General features: G+C 52.3%; 5 protein-coding genes across 5 annotated transcripts; 2 read left to right on the forward strand and 3 right to left on the reverse strand.

The window, feature by feature from the left end:
- Positions 1–115: 115 nt before the first annotated feature.
- KRE5 (killer toxin resistant protein) lies at positions 116–5,217 on the forward strand. Its single transcript, XM_062879851.1, has 2 exons — positions 116–708; positions 770–5,217. Exons 1-2 carry the CDS (start codon positions 566–568, stop codon positions 5,106–5,108), a joined length of 4,482 nt encoding a protein of 1,493 aa, XP_062731027.1. The 5' UTR covers positions 116–565; the 3' UTR covers positions 5,109–5,217.
- RAD54 (DNA-dependent ATPase protein rad54) lies at positions 5,155–8,086 on the reverse strand (the record flags this gene model as incomplete). Its single annotated transcript, XM_062879852.1, has 2 exons — positions 5,155–7,834; positions 7,971–8,086. The coding sequence occupies 2 exons, from the start codon at positions 8,084–8,086 to the stop codon at positions 5,434–5,436; spliced, it is 2,517 nt and encodes an 838-aa protein (XP_062731028.1). The 3' UTR covers positions 5,155–5,433.
- Positions 8,087–10,608: 2,522 nt separating this feature from the next.
- On the forward strand, positions 10,609–11,859 carry QC761_511668 (uncharacterized protein; the record flags this gene model as incomplete). The annotated part of the gene is made up of 2 exons (XM_062880330.1): positions 10,609–10,854; positions 10,912–11,859. The coding sequence occupies exons 1-2, from the start codon at positions 10,723–10,725 to the stop codon at positions 11,857–11,859; spliced, it is 1,080 nt and encodes a 359-aa protein (XP_062731029.1). The 5' UTR covers positions 10,609–10,722.
- Positions 11,860–11,900: 41 nt separating this feature from the next.
- On the reverse strand, positions 11,901–12,612 carry QC761_511669 (uncharacterized protein). Its single transcript, XM_062880331.1, has 2 exons — positions 12,493–12,612; positions 11,901–12,440 (listed from the first exon to the last, which is right to left on the reverse strand). Exon 2 carries the CDS (start codon positions 12,438–12,440, stop codon positions 11,958–11,960), a length of 483 nt encoding a protein of 160 aa, XP_062731030.1. The 5' UTR covers positions 12,493–12,612; the 3' UTR covers positions 11,901–11,957.
- A 584-nt stretch (positions 12,613–13,196) lies between these two features.
- On the reverse strand, positions 13,197–16,201 carry QC761_511670 (uncharacterized protein). Its single transcript, XM_062880332.1, has 5 exons — positions 15,399–16,201; positions 14,847–15,335; positions 14,672–14,788; positions 14,433–14,622; positions 13,197–14,382 (listed from the first exon to the last, which is right to left on the reverse strand). Exons 1-5 carry the CDS (start codon positions 15,525–15,527, stop codon positions 13,277–13,279), a joined length of 2,031 nt encoding a protein of 676 aa, XP_062731031.1. The 5' UTR covers positions 15,528–16,201; the 3' UTR covers positions 13,197–13,276.
- Between the last annotated feature and the right edge of the window lie 210 nt (positions 16,202–16,411).

The following is a 16,411-nucleotide window of genomic DNA, read 5'->3' on the forward strand; positions in this document are numbered from 1 at the left end:
TCAATTGTGGGTTCCACTGCTGCACAAGGGGGGGAGCTGGCTGCAGCCTCAGGCACAAAACGCACATTCAATTTTCCGGGCCCACCCTGGCTTTTTGGCAGAGAGCACCAGCCACATGCTACTAAAGTGCCAACCTTTTTCTGACGTTAGCGTGGCTTTGCCCCCTTAGCTTTAGCGGGCGCTAGTCCGGATTGGTTAAGCTCCCCATTGGTGATGTGTCCAGAATTGACAGCTGAGAGCTTCAGCACTTACAGCGGTTGGCCCACCATATGAAGTGGTGATAGCGACGAAGTGTAGGCATAAGAGACAAGGTCTTGACATCGTCTCCTACTTGCTGTATAGGGACAAGCTCCTTATCCAATTCTACTATTTTCCCTTTCACTTAGGGTTAACCCAACGAATTGTTCACCTGCTCCTGACGCCAGCGTGGCATTTAAGCCGAGGCGCATGTCCGCTGGCGGATGCTTCCAGACTTGACACAATCTCCAGTACCACGAAATCCAGACCTTTGGGCAACCATATCTTCGGCACATAGAAACAGCGCGCCCACAGGGCAACTGTCGACATGCTTCGACTTTCACAACTACCATTAGGCCTTGCTGCCATCCTCGCAACATGCTTGTCCCCAGCCCATGTCGGGGCATCCCCGTCGGTGAATGTTGCGCTGAAAGCGGCCTTCTCTGCCCCTCCATATCTGGTTGAACTGCTGTACGTTGTCCATACGACTTCGTAAAACACAAGAGGCAAAGGAAGAGCTAACACGAACCAGAGAAACGGCAGCTTCCGACAATGCGACAGCTTACTTTGCCCTCCTCGATCGTGTTGCAAAGGGCGACTTTGTGGAGGCCAAGACGGACAAGACGCTGTACGAGAAGTTCGTGGAAGTACTCCAGGATGATGGACACATGGATGCGGAAGCCCTCTCGACCTTCAAGCTGGCCTTGTCCATGAGAACTGCCGCCCCTCGAATCGAGGCGCATTACCAATACTATTCGACAGCCGTGGAACCATCGCTGGCCGAAGATCAGGTTGGCTGCGTTCAGTGGTATCTTCTTGATGGGAAGCAATACTGCACTCCTTCTTTGGACAAGGCGCACGCCGATGTGAAGCAGAGCAGTCAGGAAAGGACGTTGCCATTTGATCACAAATTCGGCGCCGGTGCCAAGGATATTATTCTGTATGCCGATATCACTTCACCAAGTTTTGGCAAATTCCACGAGACAGCCAAAGAGATCGCGCAAAAGGGAGAGGGTTCGTACCGCATCAGGTACAAGAGAAGCGCTGCGCACCCAGAGGAGACTCTCTCCGTTAACGGCTACGGAGTTGCCCTCACCCTCAAGAGAACTGATTACATTGTTATCGACGATAGAGACACAGGCGCCGCGAAGGCCCAAGACGAGGCGCAAAAACCCATTGGAGCTTCCGATGTGGTCCTGGATGACGAGGAAGAGATTACTGATATCAAGCCATTGGAGAAGTCTGAGCTTACTCCTCTCGCCATGAAGGCTGCTTCTTTTATTATGAAAAGTGACTCGCCTTTCGAAACGCTCCTCAAGCTCACCCAAGATTTCCCCAAATACTCGACCTCGCTTGGCGCACATAACGTTTCCGAGGAGTTTGAGGAGGAGCATCGTCTCAACCGCCAGGTCTTGGCCCCTGAGGGTGTCAACGTCTTGTGGATGAACGGTGTTCAACTGATTGACCGTCAGATTCAGCCATTTGGACTGGTCGATCTTCTTACCCGTGAGCGCAAGCTAATTCACGGCGTTTTGGATCTTGGCTTGACCGGAGAACAAGCCGTGTCTTTACTTGGTCATAGCGAAATTGCCCAGGCCAAATCGGCAGATCATGAACCTCGCAGGTTCGACTGGAGGGACAAGATCGAGGATGGTGAGGTTATCGTCTGGCTTAACAACATCGAAAAGGACAAAAGATACCAGGAGTTCTCGCCAAGCATTTGGACCATTCTTCAGAGCTTCGGTGGACTACCTCAAGTGCGAAAGAACATGTTCAACTTGGTTGCCCCGGTCGACTTGACAAAGCCTGAAGACGTCACCGTCATTGTTGAGCAGCTCCTCGTGTTCATGAAGCGACTGATTCCCGTCCGGTTTGGTTTTGTCCCCCTCACCCCCACCGGAGAAGCCATTAACCAAGCCAAGGTGGTCTACTACCTGCTTGATACCTATGGTCTCTCTGCTACCGTTGCTTACCTGGAGAACTCTCTCGAGTCAAAGAAGACGTCCAAGGCCGATGAGGGAGTCTTTAAGCAGGCTATCAAGGACCGTAAGCCGAAGGAAGACGCTACGGTCTTGGCTTTCAAGGACATCTTCACCTCGGAGCACCATGAAAAACATATCCATCTTGCCAAGCATTGGGTTGAAAGACTCCGCGCTGACACTGAAGTCCCTCCTGTTTTCTTCAACGGCTTCCCCATTCCGAGAGAAGAGAACTGGCTTAAAGCCATGAACCAAAAGCTGGGCGCCGAGCTGCAGGAGATTCAGCAGGGAGTGTACTTTGGTCAGATTGGAGATGAGACAAACATCGAGGCCCAGTTCGCTGAAAAGGCCATCGCTCGCCGCAACACTTTTATTTACCCTGAGGATGCCCGTGATATCACCATTCTCAACGTCAACAAGGTCTACACCGAGAATGCCTATCTCTTTGACAAGGTGCCTGTTGTTGAGGCAGACAAGGACTCAACCAAGGAAGACTGGGCTGCGCTGACGGTCATCACTGACTTGAGTACCCCCGATGGTCAAAAGCTGGCGTACTTTGCCCTCAAGTTCCGCAAGGATAGCCCGGGCGTCAGGATTGATATCGTCCATAACCCCAAGGATACCAGCCAGTCGACATCTACCCTCACTCTTCATATCAAGAAGCAGGAGGACAGTCTAGCGACCGTCAACACCCTATTGGATCTTGAAACCGTCCTTGATACTGTGTCAGGTGAGGCTGATCGTGAACTCGATGCTGCTCTGGCCAGCTTCTTGTCTAGCGTCAACCTCAAGGCAGGCAACAGCGCTCTTATCCTCAACGGCCGCCTTGTAGGCCCTATCCCCTCTGCCGAGGACTTCAAGCCTGAAGACTTGGAGACCTTCCTTGAGACGGAGCGTGCCCAGCGCATCGTTCCTGTTCACAAGGCGATCGAGGAACTTGGCCTCGGTGATAAGATTTCTGGTCCTTTGGATGCCGCCAAGTTGACCTCAGTCACTGCTCTCTCGGGTATTTCTGATCTCCCACAGGGCATCTTTGACTCTGCGCCATCTGTGAGAATTAGTCAGTTCAGCGAATTCAAGAAGGAACACACGTCATTCGAGGTTGGTGACGCTTCCAAGGCCACCATTTTCTTCACTGCCATCATCAATCCCGCTAGCGAGGGTGGACAAAAGTGGGCTGCTATCCTCAAGGTTCTTTCCGAGTTGGAAGGCGTGCATCTTCGGGTGTTCCTCAACCCCACCGAGAATGTTCAAGAGCTGCCCATCAAGAGATTCTACCGCTATGTTCTTAACTCTGCTCCCACCTTCGACCAGGATGGAAAGGTTGCGTCCCTGTCAGCCAACTTTGCTGGTGTTCCACGGGATACCTTGTTTGTTGCCGGCATGGATGTTCCTCCTGCTTGGCTCGTTACCTCCAAGGTCTCGGTCGACGACTTGGACAACCTTCGTATTAAGGATATCAAAGTCAAGCGTGGCACCGAGCATGTCGAAGCTATCTACGAACTCGAAAACATTCTCATCGAAGGCCACTCCCGCGAGATGCCCAGTGGCGCACCCCCCAAGGGCGCCCAACTCGTCCTCGGAACCGAAAGCAACCCCCACATCGCCGACACCATCATCATGGCTAACCTCGGCTTCTTCCAGTTCAAAGCCAACCCCGGCGTGTACAACCTCAAGCTCAAGGAAGGCCGCTCCTCGGACATCTTCACCATGGTCAGCGTAGGAGCCCAAGGCTGGGCCCCCGCTCCCGGCGACGAAAACGCCGAGGTCACCCTCATGGACTTCCAAGGCACAACCCTCTACCCCCGTCTAACCCGCAACCCAGGCATGGAAGGCGAGGACGTCCTCGAGCCCACCGATCCCGAACCCGCCCCCTCAGGATCAGCAATGGACTACCTCAACAAAGGCCTCAAGTTAGCCGAAGGCATCCTGGGCAAGTCAAAGCCTGCAACCAAGTCCCTCAGCGAGACCGAGCACGCGGAGATCAACATTTTTTCGGTTGCCTCGGGCCACTTGTATGAGCGTATGCTCAACATCATGATGGTCAGCGTGATGCGGCACACGAACCACACTGTCAAGTTTTGGTTCATTGAGCAATTCCTCTCGCCTTCCTTCAAGGACTTTATTCCCGTGCTTGCGGAACAGTACGGGTTCAAGTACGAGATGGTGACGTACAAATGGCCTCACTGGCTGCGTCAGCAAAAAGAGAAGCAGCGCGAGATTTGGGGGTATAAAATCTTGTTTCTTGACGTTTTGTTTCCGTTGTCGTTGGATAAAGTCATTTTTGTCGACGCGGATCAGATCGTCCGCACTGATCTGTACGACCTTGTCCAACTCGACCTCGAGGGTAAACCCTACGGCTTCACGCCCATGTGCGACTCCCGCACCGAGATGGAGGGGTTCCGTTTCTGGAAGATGGGGTACTGGGCCAATTATCTGAGGGGACTGCCGTATCATATCTCGGCTCTTTATGTCGTGGATCTCAAGAAGTTTAGGGAGATTGCTGCGGGGGATAGGCTGAGGCAGCAGTACCACTCTCTGAGCGCTGACCCCAACTCGCTGGCGAATCTGGATCAGGATCTGCCTAATCACATGCAGTTCCAGATTCCGATCTTCAGCCTGCCGCAGGAGTGGCTTTGGTGCGAGACTTGGTGCAGCGATGAGACGCTGGGCGAGGCGAGGACGATTGATTTGTGTAATAACCCGCAGACGAAGGAGCCGAAGCTGGAGAGGGCTAGGAGGCAGGTGCCCGAGTGGACAGAGTACGATGAAGAGATTGCTGAGTTGGCGAGGAGGAACAGGGAGGGGAAGGAGAAGAAGGTGGAGGGGGGGAACACTAAGAGTAGGAGGTTTGAGGAGGAGACAAAGGGGCATGTGGCTGATGAATTGTAGATGTGGGAGATGTGTACATATATAAAGAAACATTGGGGATATAGTTGTTGAGGTTAACAAAGTTTATTTGTGTTGCAGAATGGAAAGCATATAGTACCGTCCCTTATCGTCTCTCATGTCTTTTGGCTCCAAGTCATGCGACATACGCTGTGGCTAATAAATGACCTCTCTAACTCCTTCGCCGAGCAATGCATCCAACACCAAAATACCAACACTAGCAACGCAATCCCTCCCCTGCTAACATCATCAATAGGAAAATACTCCATCCCCGTTCCAGCAAGGCTGTTTCCACACCATGACCCATCACAACTCCTGCCACCCCCATTTAATGAGAAATGTACTGAAACACCGCACTCACCTCCCTCTCCCCCATCTCCTGCCTCAGCAGCAAATCTTGTATCCCCTTCAACCCCTCATTCACAAAATGATTCCACGTACTCGTATCACCATACAACATGGCCGGCGCCTTGATAAACTGCTTCCCATCTGGCTTGCACCTCTTGCACTTGAACGTGTCATGCGTATCGCTCTTCGTATCAGGCCGATACTGGAACAGCTCCCTCAAGCTGTCCAAGCTAAAATGCCTCTCCACATCCTCCGCCGAATCCACCACACATGAACTCAAACTCTGCTTGTGCGACTGACGCTGAAAGATCTTTTCCTCGATTGTTCCCGTGGCAATGAATCGGTAGACGAAACAATCCTTTTTCTGGCCATCACGCCAGACACGAGCGAGAGCTTGCTGATCAGCGGCAGGGTTCCAATCGGGGTCGAAGAGGACGAGGCGATTGGCGCCGATGAGGTTGAGACCGCAGCCACCTGCCTTACTGGAAAGAAGGAAGACGAATTCGTCGCCGTTGGGGTCGTTGAACTTGTCGACGAGCTTCTGGCGCTTGTTAACCAGCATTTTACCGTCGAGACGGAGGCAGGGGTAGGCGCGGCTGCGGCAGAGCTTCTCGAAGAGGTCGAGGGTTTGGGTGTAATTGCTGATGAGGACAATCTTGTCGTTTGTGTCGGCGCGGATGCGGGCCAGCATACGGTCGAGGACTTGCATCTTGCCCGAGTACCATGGCTTGATGTCGCGATCGCGGCCACGAGAGTCCCTGGGGACATAGTCATCGGGGTAATGTTGTTCAGAGCCGGGCAGATCATCGGGGAGCTTGAGAAGATCTGGGTGATTGCATAGGTTCTTGAGAATACCAATGGCCTTGAGTGGCTGTGAGCCTTTGCCACGGAGAAGGGCTTGGATGTCTGGCGAGGTGAGGAAGTAGTTGTAGAGGTCGAGCTGGAAGGGGGCCAGGTTGCAGAAGACGACGTGCTCGTACTTGATGGGCAAGTACTTGGACAGCAGATCATTGGTACGGCGAATGACAAACTTGTTGACGATGGTGGCCAGCTCGGCAAGACATTCATCACCGCGTTTCCTCTCAGCCTCAGAGGCCATGGAATCACGGCCACGGAGAATGGGAATCTCGAAGCGTTTGCGGAACTCGAGGTGTGTACCCAATAGATCCGGGTTGGCGAAGCTGATGAGTGAAAAGTACTCGGACAAATCGTTTTGAATGGGTGTACCAGAGAGAATGACACGACGCTTGACATTGAGGCCGTTCAGGGCAGTGAATAACTTGTTGTCGTTGTTCTTCAGACGGTGACCTTCGTCGCAGAGAATCAGTCCGATCTCTGTGTTTCTGAGCTCTTCGCAGTTCAGACGGAGGGTCTCATATGAGACGATGATGATGGGTCTCGTGACGGCTCGTCCGGTTGCAATGGCCCACTGGCGAAGCTGTCGGGTCAGTTCCTCTTTTGAAGCCTTGCCGTCAATAGCGAAAGGCGTCGTAGCATCCGGACCCAGCCACTTGACCAACTCGTTGGCCCAGTTGCGCACCAGACTTGCTGGGCAGGCAACAATAGCTTTCTGGATTGTTGTCTTGCCAGCATCAGCAGACTGCTTGAGCAGTGTCCACAGCAGTGTGATGCATTGTAGCGTTTTGCCAAGACCCATTTCATCGGCCATGATGCACCCATGTGCCTTTTCATCCACCATGCCCGTCACACACTTGTACATAAACTTGACACCTTCAATCTGATGTGGGCGGAGAATCTTGGCAAGCTTTGGATCGATGACCACCGGTACCCTTGGGTGCTCTCCAACAACCTTCTTCTTGATCCCCAAGATCTCGGCGAGACTCTTGTGCTCTAAGGGCTCAACGATCTTTTCTTCCTCGACCTTTTCCTCTGGCTTAGGCGCATCCTTTGGCTTGTCGTCAACTGTTGGATCATACAGGACAATGGCGAACTCGCCACTTGGATCGTGCAGAGGCTTTGCGACAAATACAGCTCCTTGTCTTAAGCCAAGTGTTGGTGGAGGGCGATTGGGGTTGTAGGCAGCGCTATCTTTGTTCAGGAGAGGAACCGAAAAGGCTTTGCGAAACACTGTGGTCTTGTCTTTTGGCTGGAATACTGGGAACTTGTTGGCGTCGCGATTCGCCAGGGCTAGCCGGTCGGCATTTGTGTAGGGCTTGTCGGCATCCGGACCAACGTCTCCATCTGTGCCCTTGTAGTCGATTCTCCGCTTCTTGCGAGCCGGGCGGTCGGTAGCAACGGTGCGAGTGGCCGACCCTGGGCATTTGAACGGCGTCCGGAGGCGGTCGAGTGATTGTGGTGTGGGGAATTTGCTTCGGGGAGCACCGACGTTCTCCTTGTTCGCGGCGGTGGTGTTTGGTATCCTGTGATGGTCATTAGGCGGTTCAGAGACCAATTGACTGCCAGGAAGTACGTACATCCTGTTAGCTTGGGTGAGCAGAAACTGTGCAGCTCTTCGTGTGAGATTTTCCAATTGGTAAAAATCTGGAGAAAGCTCACAAAAGGCGCAAGCTCTGGGAGGAAACGGTTTTGATGTAGGCGGCGAGAAACGTGCCAGTGTTGGAAAGTTTGGCGCGGATTGGTAATAATGTTGACTTTAGGCAGCGCGTCGCCATGGTGGGGCGTGTCTTGCTGGCGCGAGGTCAGATGACTGTGCCAAGAAGCTTCTTGCATCCAACCACGCATTATGTAATCTCATTAACAAAGTTACGATAGAAGTATCACGGAAAGAAAGTGTAGTACATTTTATTATATTCAAGTCGACAGCATCCCATAGCTCACTACCGTGTCCATCTTTGCGAAGCTTCCGCTGCCACTGCTTACTGCTTCTAGATTTCATAACCCAAGAGCGCCTTCAAAACCTCTTTTTTGTATCCCAACAACTCGATCCTTATATTCTGTTCTTCTTCCACGACTGCGGCGCTTCAACCATCAGGACGTCGTCATCCCTTCCTGATAGCCAGATTCTTTCACGCAAAACACTCCATATCTTCTGGTCTTTCCCGTCATCATCCTCCACGCATTCCATCATCAAAAATCCATCTCATTGGCCCACTGGAATTATACCCCTGACCGAAGTCGTAGTGGGGTCTTCCCCCTCGTCTTGAAAGACGTGCCCAAGATTCTGACAAGCCTCGCGTAGAGAGATTCTGCTTATCACGGCGTTGCCCAGCGATCGCAGTGACGGGTATGTTGCTGAGATCCACCTCATCAATGTAGCCTGCACGTTGGAGGTCTCACCCCATCTCAGTTTGATAAGGCGTTCGATTTGAAGAACGGACAATGCAGTCTGAAGTCTCAAAAACTGGATGTTCTCTTGTGCCACACACTGCAGAGCAAGGTTCTTGATGATTTTCATGGCGACCCAAATCTTGGCAGACACAGCTCTGTCAAGCCGTTCCGTCAAACTCTGCGAGCAAGAAATGGCAAAGGCTGGAGGCTGAGAGACTTGCTGTGCAAGAAACTCCAAAGATGCATCAAGGAAGAGCATCATCGTTTTCGAAATTGGGAGCGTCATTGGCAACTCCTGGCTTTCCCAGTTCCTGTTCTGTTGGCCAAGCAGGCTGGATTGACCAATAGCCGTCAGCCAAAAGGCCATCCGTCGCGCGGAGCTGTGAGCAATAGTCTTCTCGCCCAGAATATTCAACCATTGTCTTCCCGAAACATCGATCTCTGTCAGAAACGTACAAATCTCTTTGGCCAAAAAGCATAGCGTGAGATCCTTTGACTCCGAGACTCGTTCGAGCTCGGCTTTGATCGTCTAGATAGTGTCGTTTGCTTGCTTGATGTCGTTGTCATTCTCGTGGGTCAGGACTGCTATTTGTCGTTCTTGGCTAGCTATGGTATCCTCTGCCGCTGCCAATTGCTGATCTTTGGTACTCGACTATTGTTGGAACTGCTTCTCCATGCTTGTGATTTTGTCGTTCATCCGTCCCAACTCTTGTTGATGATCGTCCTTGACCTTTGCGAGTTCAGTTGTTAGGGTAGTAACGGTGGTGCCGACAACAGCCAGCTCTTTGACCTGGGTGGTCAGTTCGTGCTTGATAGTCCCGAGCTCTTGTTTCTTATTGTTCAAATCCTGGGATTTCTTTTCGATTTCGTTGACCTTTGTGACGAGCTCTTCATCTTTCGCCACGAGTGCATTCTTCCGTATACCCAAACTCGATATAAATATCTTCGTACCTTGCATCAGTCTCTTCCTTCATCTCAAAAAGCCGATTTTGCGTTGAATTGAGCTCATCTCTCTTCGCCTCAAGTTCATTTCGCAACCCTACTAGCTCCTCCAACTTTGTCCCAAGCTCTCTGTCTTTCTCGAAGAGCTGGTATTTCAGGCGCTGGAACTCATTGCTCAGCTGCTTAGAATAAAGAGTTGAATGTTTTCTGCCCAGCCAAAGGAATTATGCAAATCGGGTGCAGGGGGCAGCTTGCTCCTTCCTTTACAGAAAGGGAAGGCACATTAGGAAGGCAGGCGTGGTCTGGTGCTAGTGTACCGAAAGCTAGAGGCCTCAAAAGATTTCAGTCCCCCGCCGTTAAGGCAGCCGTCTGGTGAGAAAGGAGGAACCCACCCACCTTCAGTACTTTGTTTGCATATTCGAGCCCTTTTAGGATCTACTGTTTCGGACAGGTAGGAGAACCATTACCTTGGTAAAGCTGGCTTCTTAACTGACTGGCATCATGGATCATGTCCTCCAGAGTGGTCTCTGACACTCGACGGGTCTTGCATGCTCTCGATGTGTCAGGGCCTTAGCACTGTCCCAAATTAACCATGCGAGAGCATTGCACCAACTTCTGCCGACTTTGTTTCCTCAAGGATTGCGACACAAGCGACAGTCACGTACCTCATGGATGAGAGCGGGCTAAATCGACCCCTGTCGACCTTTGAGAACAGTTCGTGGCTAACATCCTACCATTATCGCCGCTGCGCATTCAGTCACTACCCCTTCTAGATTGAGATATCTTAGGCTTTCATCCCGGGCAGTAAATCCAGGAAGCTTAGGATTCATTCACATTCTTCAGCAGGTCGTCTGTGCGCCCGAGATGTGGTGGTGGTGCGAGTGTCAGTGCCCTCGCACAGAACGTTACCTCACTCAGGGTAATCTTTGACATTGACGTCACCTCTAGACGACTTTTCAATGTCCCCAACTGTGATCATTCACTGTCAGCTAATTTGATACACTCTGACTCGTGGCTTGAGGGCATCTGACTATACCATCAACATCAGTAAACATACCCTTGACCTCGACAGGCCAAAATGTGCTACGCCCACGACCTCAACCCTACCCCTCAAGACATGGGCTCAACCCCATCACCCTCAACATCCTTCGGCTACCCTACCTCATCACCATCCCTCCTCGTCAACACCCCATCCAGCCTTCAACAACCTGTACGCCCCCATCACATCTCCCCCTTATTACCTAGGTAGTCACTAACCCCCACCTAGTCCAACTTAACAACCCCCTACCGCCCCCCCTCCGCCTACCCAGGCCTAATCCCCACACCCCCAGTCGACATCCCCCTCTGCTCCATCTTCATCTTCCTCCTCCTCCTCCCCATCCCCCTCAACCTAACCCTCCACCATCTCTCCCTCTACCGCCACCGCCACCCCGGCATCTCCACCCGCCCCCTCATCCCAATCTTCCTCTCCGTCTTCTGCCTCCTCCGGATCCTAGCCCTCTCCTTAAGAATAGCCTGGTCCGTCCACCCCTCCAACCTCCGCCTCGAAACCGCTGCCGTGGTCCTCTCCATGGCCGGTATCATCCTCCTCTATATCGCCAACCTAATCATAACCCGTCGCTGGGTGCGCGATTACGCCATTTTCGGTTATCGCACCCTGGTCAAGGGTTTTTTCCGGTTCTGGGCAGCGGTTGTTATTATTTGTCTCGTCATGGCGGTGGTGGTGAGCGTTAATTGTTATTTTACTCACGATGGGGTTATACTTCGGGAATGTAGGAACGTGCTTCTTGTTGCGGTTGCGGTGTTGACTTTTGTAGCTTTTATACCTGTTTTGACGGTCGGGGTGGTGATGGTGGGGGATTTGGAGGATCATGAGGTGATTGATGGGGAGTACTCCCGTTTTAGGTCGAGGAGTGGGTTGCTTGCGGTGACGGCATTGTTGTTGACGTTGGAGGCGGGGTTTAGGTTGGGGGTGATGTTTGATCCGAGGCCGTGGGGGGAGGAGAGGTGGTATCATTCGAGGGCGGCGTATTATTGCTTGGGGTATGTACTTGAGGTGGTGGTGGTTTGGTTGTTGACTGGGGGGCGGGTTTGGGGCGGGTTTAGGACGGGGGAGGTGTATAAGGGGCATTGGCCGGGGGGTGGGAGGCCGAGGGTGGAGAGGTGGGCTGAGTGGGTTAATACTGAGGGGGAGGTTTATGGGGAGAGGGGGTAGGAAGAGGGGGGGTAGATCGCTTTTGTTGATAGGTACTGTTGGAAAAAGGAATTTTGTTGATTGGATTCATGGAATGAGTGTGATCGATCTGTCTATTCTCAAAGATCCTCCGGTTCATTCAACCCAAACGTCTCAAACACCTTGAGATCATGATGTCTTAGGTCCTCAGAGAGAGGATACCACCCCTTATTACTCATATCCAACACCATCCCCTGCACCGAGGCGAGTATTAATTCGATGATATCAAAACAATCGTTCCGCCAGTCTTTGGTATGCCTTGCTGGAGGATCGTTGTTGGGAGGCGGCACACCGTCATGAGTCAAATAATGACCGAGTCGATGCCGAGAGAGAGAGGCACGAAGACACGGATTCCAGCGGCGAAGGATGCTGTTGGTTGTTACATTGTCCTTGAAGTAGGCGTAGTCGAGGGCGATTTGAGGAAGGGTGACGTAGAATCGCTTTGGTGGGATGTAATCCGCTTCCCTTTTCTTCGTCTGAGAAGAGCCTTTGTATCTGATGTTTGGATTGTTGCTGGCGGTGGAGTTGGAGGTCATCTTGGGAATGTTGAGGGAGAGGGACATGCTGACAGGTGTTAGCGGTTGCCTTGCAGCGAATGAAGGTCAGGAAGCATACACTTTAAATGAAAAAGTTACAAGCAATTAAAATCGTGGAAAACGGTTTGACCGGAACCGCACCTTTGGCATCATGGGCTGAAAAGCAGACCACGCAATGTTTTGCGACCTCCCATTCAACTGGGATTCAAAAGCTTGGTGCAACAGAGGACAAAGCAACAAGGTCTCTTTTGTGGCTATTATGTAACCGTCCGTCTGATGTGTCCATAAGTGAAAAGGGCCGCTCAGACGTAATTCTTTGTTCATGGATCACTGAAGTCAGGGTTTGGGATACAAGAGGCCGGCTGTCACCTCCTGCAACAATGAATTTCGTGTTGGCATCTTGTCTCAGTCAGGATTGGAAGATGAATTTGAGAAGGAAGCAGGGGGGAAAAAAGCACCAAAATATGTGCTTGATTGACCCTCCCTCAGAGGAACTACCCCCCGATCCCACCAGACTATATGACCATCCCACAGACGTGTACACCCTGTCGGTGGCCGTAGGCACGCTCATGTATGTTGCTAATATTGCATGGACGATGATCACGCTCCGGGAGTCGAACCCAGAACGCGTTAAATCAGTGGTGGCAGCTTGAGCCTGCTCTCAGGTCCCAACCACTGGGCCAATCAAAGCATATACTTACTCCGATTTATGAAATGTAGTCCTTGTTCGGCGCCTATAAGGCAAGGCAGTTGCTCCCTCCTTGTCACATGGTCAATATAGTGTTTAGATGATCGAGTCTGTCTTTTTATTTCGACTTTGTATTGCTCCGATCGGTATCACATTCAGCGTCGTTTACTTTTCCTCAGTTACCCTTTCCCTTGCCCTTGCCCTTTCCCTTGCCACCCTTGACCGCGTCGGCCGTCTCCAACACAGCAACACTCAAGCCCGGCAGGGTGAAGGTGAACTTGCCGCCCTTTCCGGCCTTGATGAAGGTGGTCTTCTCCTTGACAACATTGATACCAGTGAAGGGGTCGTTGTATCCATACGGATCCTCCGGCCCAGTAAGCACCGTCAAGTTGGCAACCGCTCCCTCGTTGAGACCATCAAACTTCAACGACACCGGGATCGATTCAGTCGAGTTGTAGACGGCAGCCTTGAAGATACCGGTGCCAGTCTCGCTCTTTCCGGCAACGTAGAACAGAGGGTCAAAGTTGGGCTTGCCGGCCGGGGCATCGACCGGGAGCGTCTCACGGATGATGTGGTGGGCGAGGATTCTCCAGACATACCAACTGGTCGAACGAGTGGTGAGGGCCGGGTCAGCGGCGTGCTGCACCCAGGTCATGCTCCATTGCCATCGGTCCAAGCTGCGAAGACCAGGCGCGTAAGTTGCACCGATGATCTTGTCACCGTTTCTCTCAGTGCTGATCAGGAAGATAGCCTCAGCAACACTGCCGCCCCACCAAGGCAAGGGCATGAGATCTCCCTCCCAAGCGATACCACCGTTAGGATGCGTCGACGCAGCCTCGCCGATGAGCGTCACGTTATCCTTGCTCAAGTTATCGAACTTGGCGAATCGCTCAACGAACTCATCGGGAGTCAGGTACGGGTGGTGATCACCGGCAGCGCCCGCGGGGATTGTCATGTTGTCGAAGATGGAGGGCGAGGCGATGATCTTGATGTCGGGGTACTTCTCGTTGAAGGCCTTCATCATCATGGGGAAGCGGTAGTTGATGTACGACTCGAAGCCAGCAGGGCGTCCGGCAAGCCAGTCCTCGTTACCGATCTCAACCCACTTGACCTTCCAAGGCTTGGGGTGACCAAGCTTCGCGCGGACGGCACCCCATTTGGTGGTCTTAGCATCGCCAGTAAGGAACTCGATTTCATCGAGAGCCTGTTGGATGACCCATCCCATCTCGGATTCGGGAACGAACGAGCCATCGAGGGCAAGACCAGCGAAGACACCGACAACTGTGGATGCGTTAGCAAGAGAAGTCACTCCAGAAAATGGGATCACATACTGGGCTCCAAGTTCATGTCATCGGCCCACTCCATGTACTCGACCAGACCCAAGCCAAGGGTTTGCTGGTACTCCCAGACACCAGCCATGCCCGGGCGATCCTTCAGGGGGCCAATGGTCTCGTACCACTTCCACCAAGTGTCCAAGGTGTTACCCTCGAGCATGTTGCCACCGGGGAAGCGCAAGAAGGTCTGTCAAGCGTTAACAAAGGCTCTTCTTTTCTGACTAGAGAGGACTTACCGGCTTGAGCTCAACCATCGTCTGCGCAAGATCAATTCTCAGCCCATTCTTCCTTCCTTTGAATGTCGGAGGGAACAAGCTGATCAAGTTGAGGTCCAAAGATCCGTCCTTTGCGCCCTGCACCACATCATGTCAACCCAACTTCTATCACAGCCAATATCAAAGAAGCACATACCTCGGCATCCCACTGCACAACAAAGGTGTTGTTGCTGTTGGGCGCATCCTTGAAAGGCACCAACTCAAACTCCTTCTCGGTCCACTTCCCCTTCTTACTCCCACCCTTCACCACCTTCTTGCCAAAGGTCTCCCCGGTAATCGCACTGCGCAAGCTAACCTCAAAGTCACCCTTGTACTCACCAGTAACGTGGAAGCTACCAGTGTACTTCTGCCTCTTGACATCCATACCCCAAAACCCAGCATTGGCCAAGCCAACCTTCTTCCCCTTGGTGTCCTTGACCTTGCCCTTGCCCTCCTTGGGGTTGGCGACATTGACGGAGTAAGGCAACGCAGAGGAAAGGGGCTTGGCAAGCTTCTGAAGGGTAAGAGTAGCGCCACCGACGGGGCTCCAGTTGTCGAGGTTGGAGGGGAACTTCTCACTCCCTTGGAACGCGCGGTTGGAGATGAGCTCGGCGTAGATGCCGCCGTCTCCGGAGTTGTTAATATCCTGTTTGCAGTCTCCATGTCAGCAGTGCGCAAAAACAAAAGGGAGATCTCGCAAAACACATACCTCGTGCATAAGACCATACATGATATCAGTCGTCTTATTCCCCCCCGAAGACTTGACGAACAAATCAATAGCCACACATTGCGTCGAGAGCGCCAACAACGCCGCGAGGGCTGGCTTGAGGTGGATCATCCTGCCGGTTTACTTTGTACCACCACCAAGAAATGGTAATAAGCGCAAAAGCAGAGTTGACACTGACAAGAGTGAAGAGGAAGAAGAAGAAGCCATGAGTTCTCGGAGGTCGGTCAACGACGATGGTTTTAAGCATCCCCTTCTTCCCCTCACACACCGAGAAATCCATCGAGTTACAACAACCGCGGCCTTGCCACCCGATGATCCGCCAGACCGTGATCTAAACAAAACATGCTGAACCCAGGTTCCCGGGATGCTTCAATATAGGCAAATATCTGGCGGGTGGGTATTTGGGTTGATGTGGTGGGTTGATCTTGGGAGGCGTTTGGTAGAAGCGCTCCAATGCTGTGGTGGGTAAGGTTTGCGGGTGGCTGTTTTGGTGCGACGCTATGCAAGGGGGCGACGGGTATTTAGAAAGATCGTGAGAATAGCTCTTCGCCGTTGGGTGATGTGGTTGCAGTTGAGGGTGCCAATGCCGAACCGAACCGATCACCAAGCCGGGGACTCGGGAGCGGGGGAGGATGAGCCATTGCCGGGAGATCGAGACAACCAAGGTAAAGAGCGGAGAAAGGTTTTGGGAATTGTGCAGTCGGTGGAGAATGCAATGACATACCGAGCGGCGAATACCGTCAACCTCCATTTCACGTTACATTGCTGTTCTAGCATGCGCACCAATAGAAAGGTAACACCTAGGCTCCAAACTTTGTTCGGAAAATGTGAAAGTAAAGTTATATAAAAGTCTTGAGCATAGCTCCAGATCGGGACGGCCGTCATCCTCATCCCATTAGGGGTACCTAATCTATTAATCCTCATGAGAGCATGGGAATGGATTCATGCATTTAAACTAGCTACGATGCACCTACCGACCTAGCTCCCCTAGATGA

This window comes from Podospora bellae-mahoneyi, chromosome 5 (genome assembly GCF_035222275.1).
Source record: "Podospora bellae-mahoneyi strain CBS 112042 chromosome 5, whole genome shotgun sequence".
In the NCBI taxonomy this organism is placed as follows: Eukaryota; Fungi; Ascomycota; class Sordariomycetes; order Sordariales; family Podosporaceae; genus Podospora; species Podospora bellae-mahoneyi.

Bases quoted from the DNA above. Each gene is read 5' to 3' on its own strand.
- KRE5 (XM_062879851.1), top strand. From the start codon at position 566: ATGCTTCGACTTTCACAACTACCATTAGGCCTTGCTGCCATCCTCGCA. The intron at 709-769 runs GTACGTTGTCCA...AACACGAACCAG, and splicing joins CCATATCTGGTTGAACTGCT to AGAAACGGCAGCTTCCGACA.
- QC761_511669 (XM_062880331.1), bottom strand. From the start codon at position 12,440: ATGTCCCTCTCCCTCAACATTCCCAAGATGACCTCCAACTCCACCGCC.
- QC761_511670 (XM_062880332.1), bottom strand. From the start codon at position 15,527: ATGATCCACCTCAAGCCAGCCCTCGCGGCGTTGTTGGCGCTCTCGACG. The intron at 14,789-14,846 runs GTATGTGCTTCT...GATGTGGTGCAG, and splicing joins TTGTGCAGTGGGATGCCGAG to GGCGCAAAGGACGGATCTTT. The intron at 14,623-14,671 runs GTAAGTCCTCTC...AACGCTTGACAG, and splicing joins CGATGGTTGAGCTCAAGCCG to ACCTTCTTGCGCTTCCCCGG.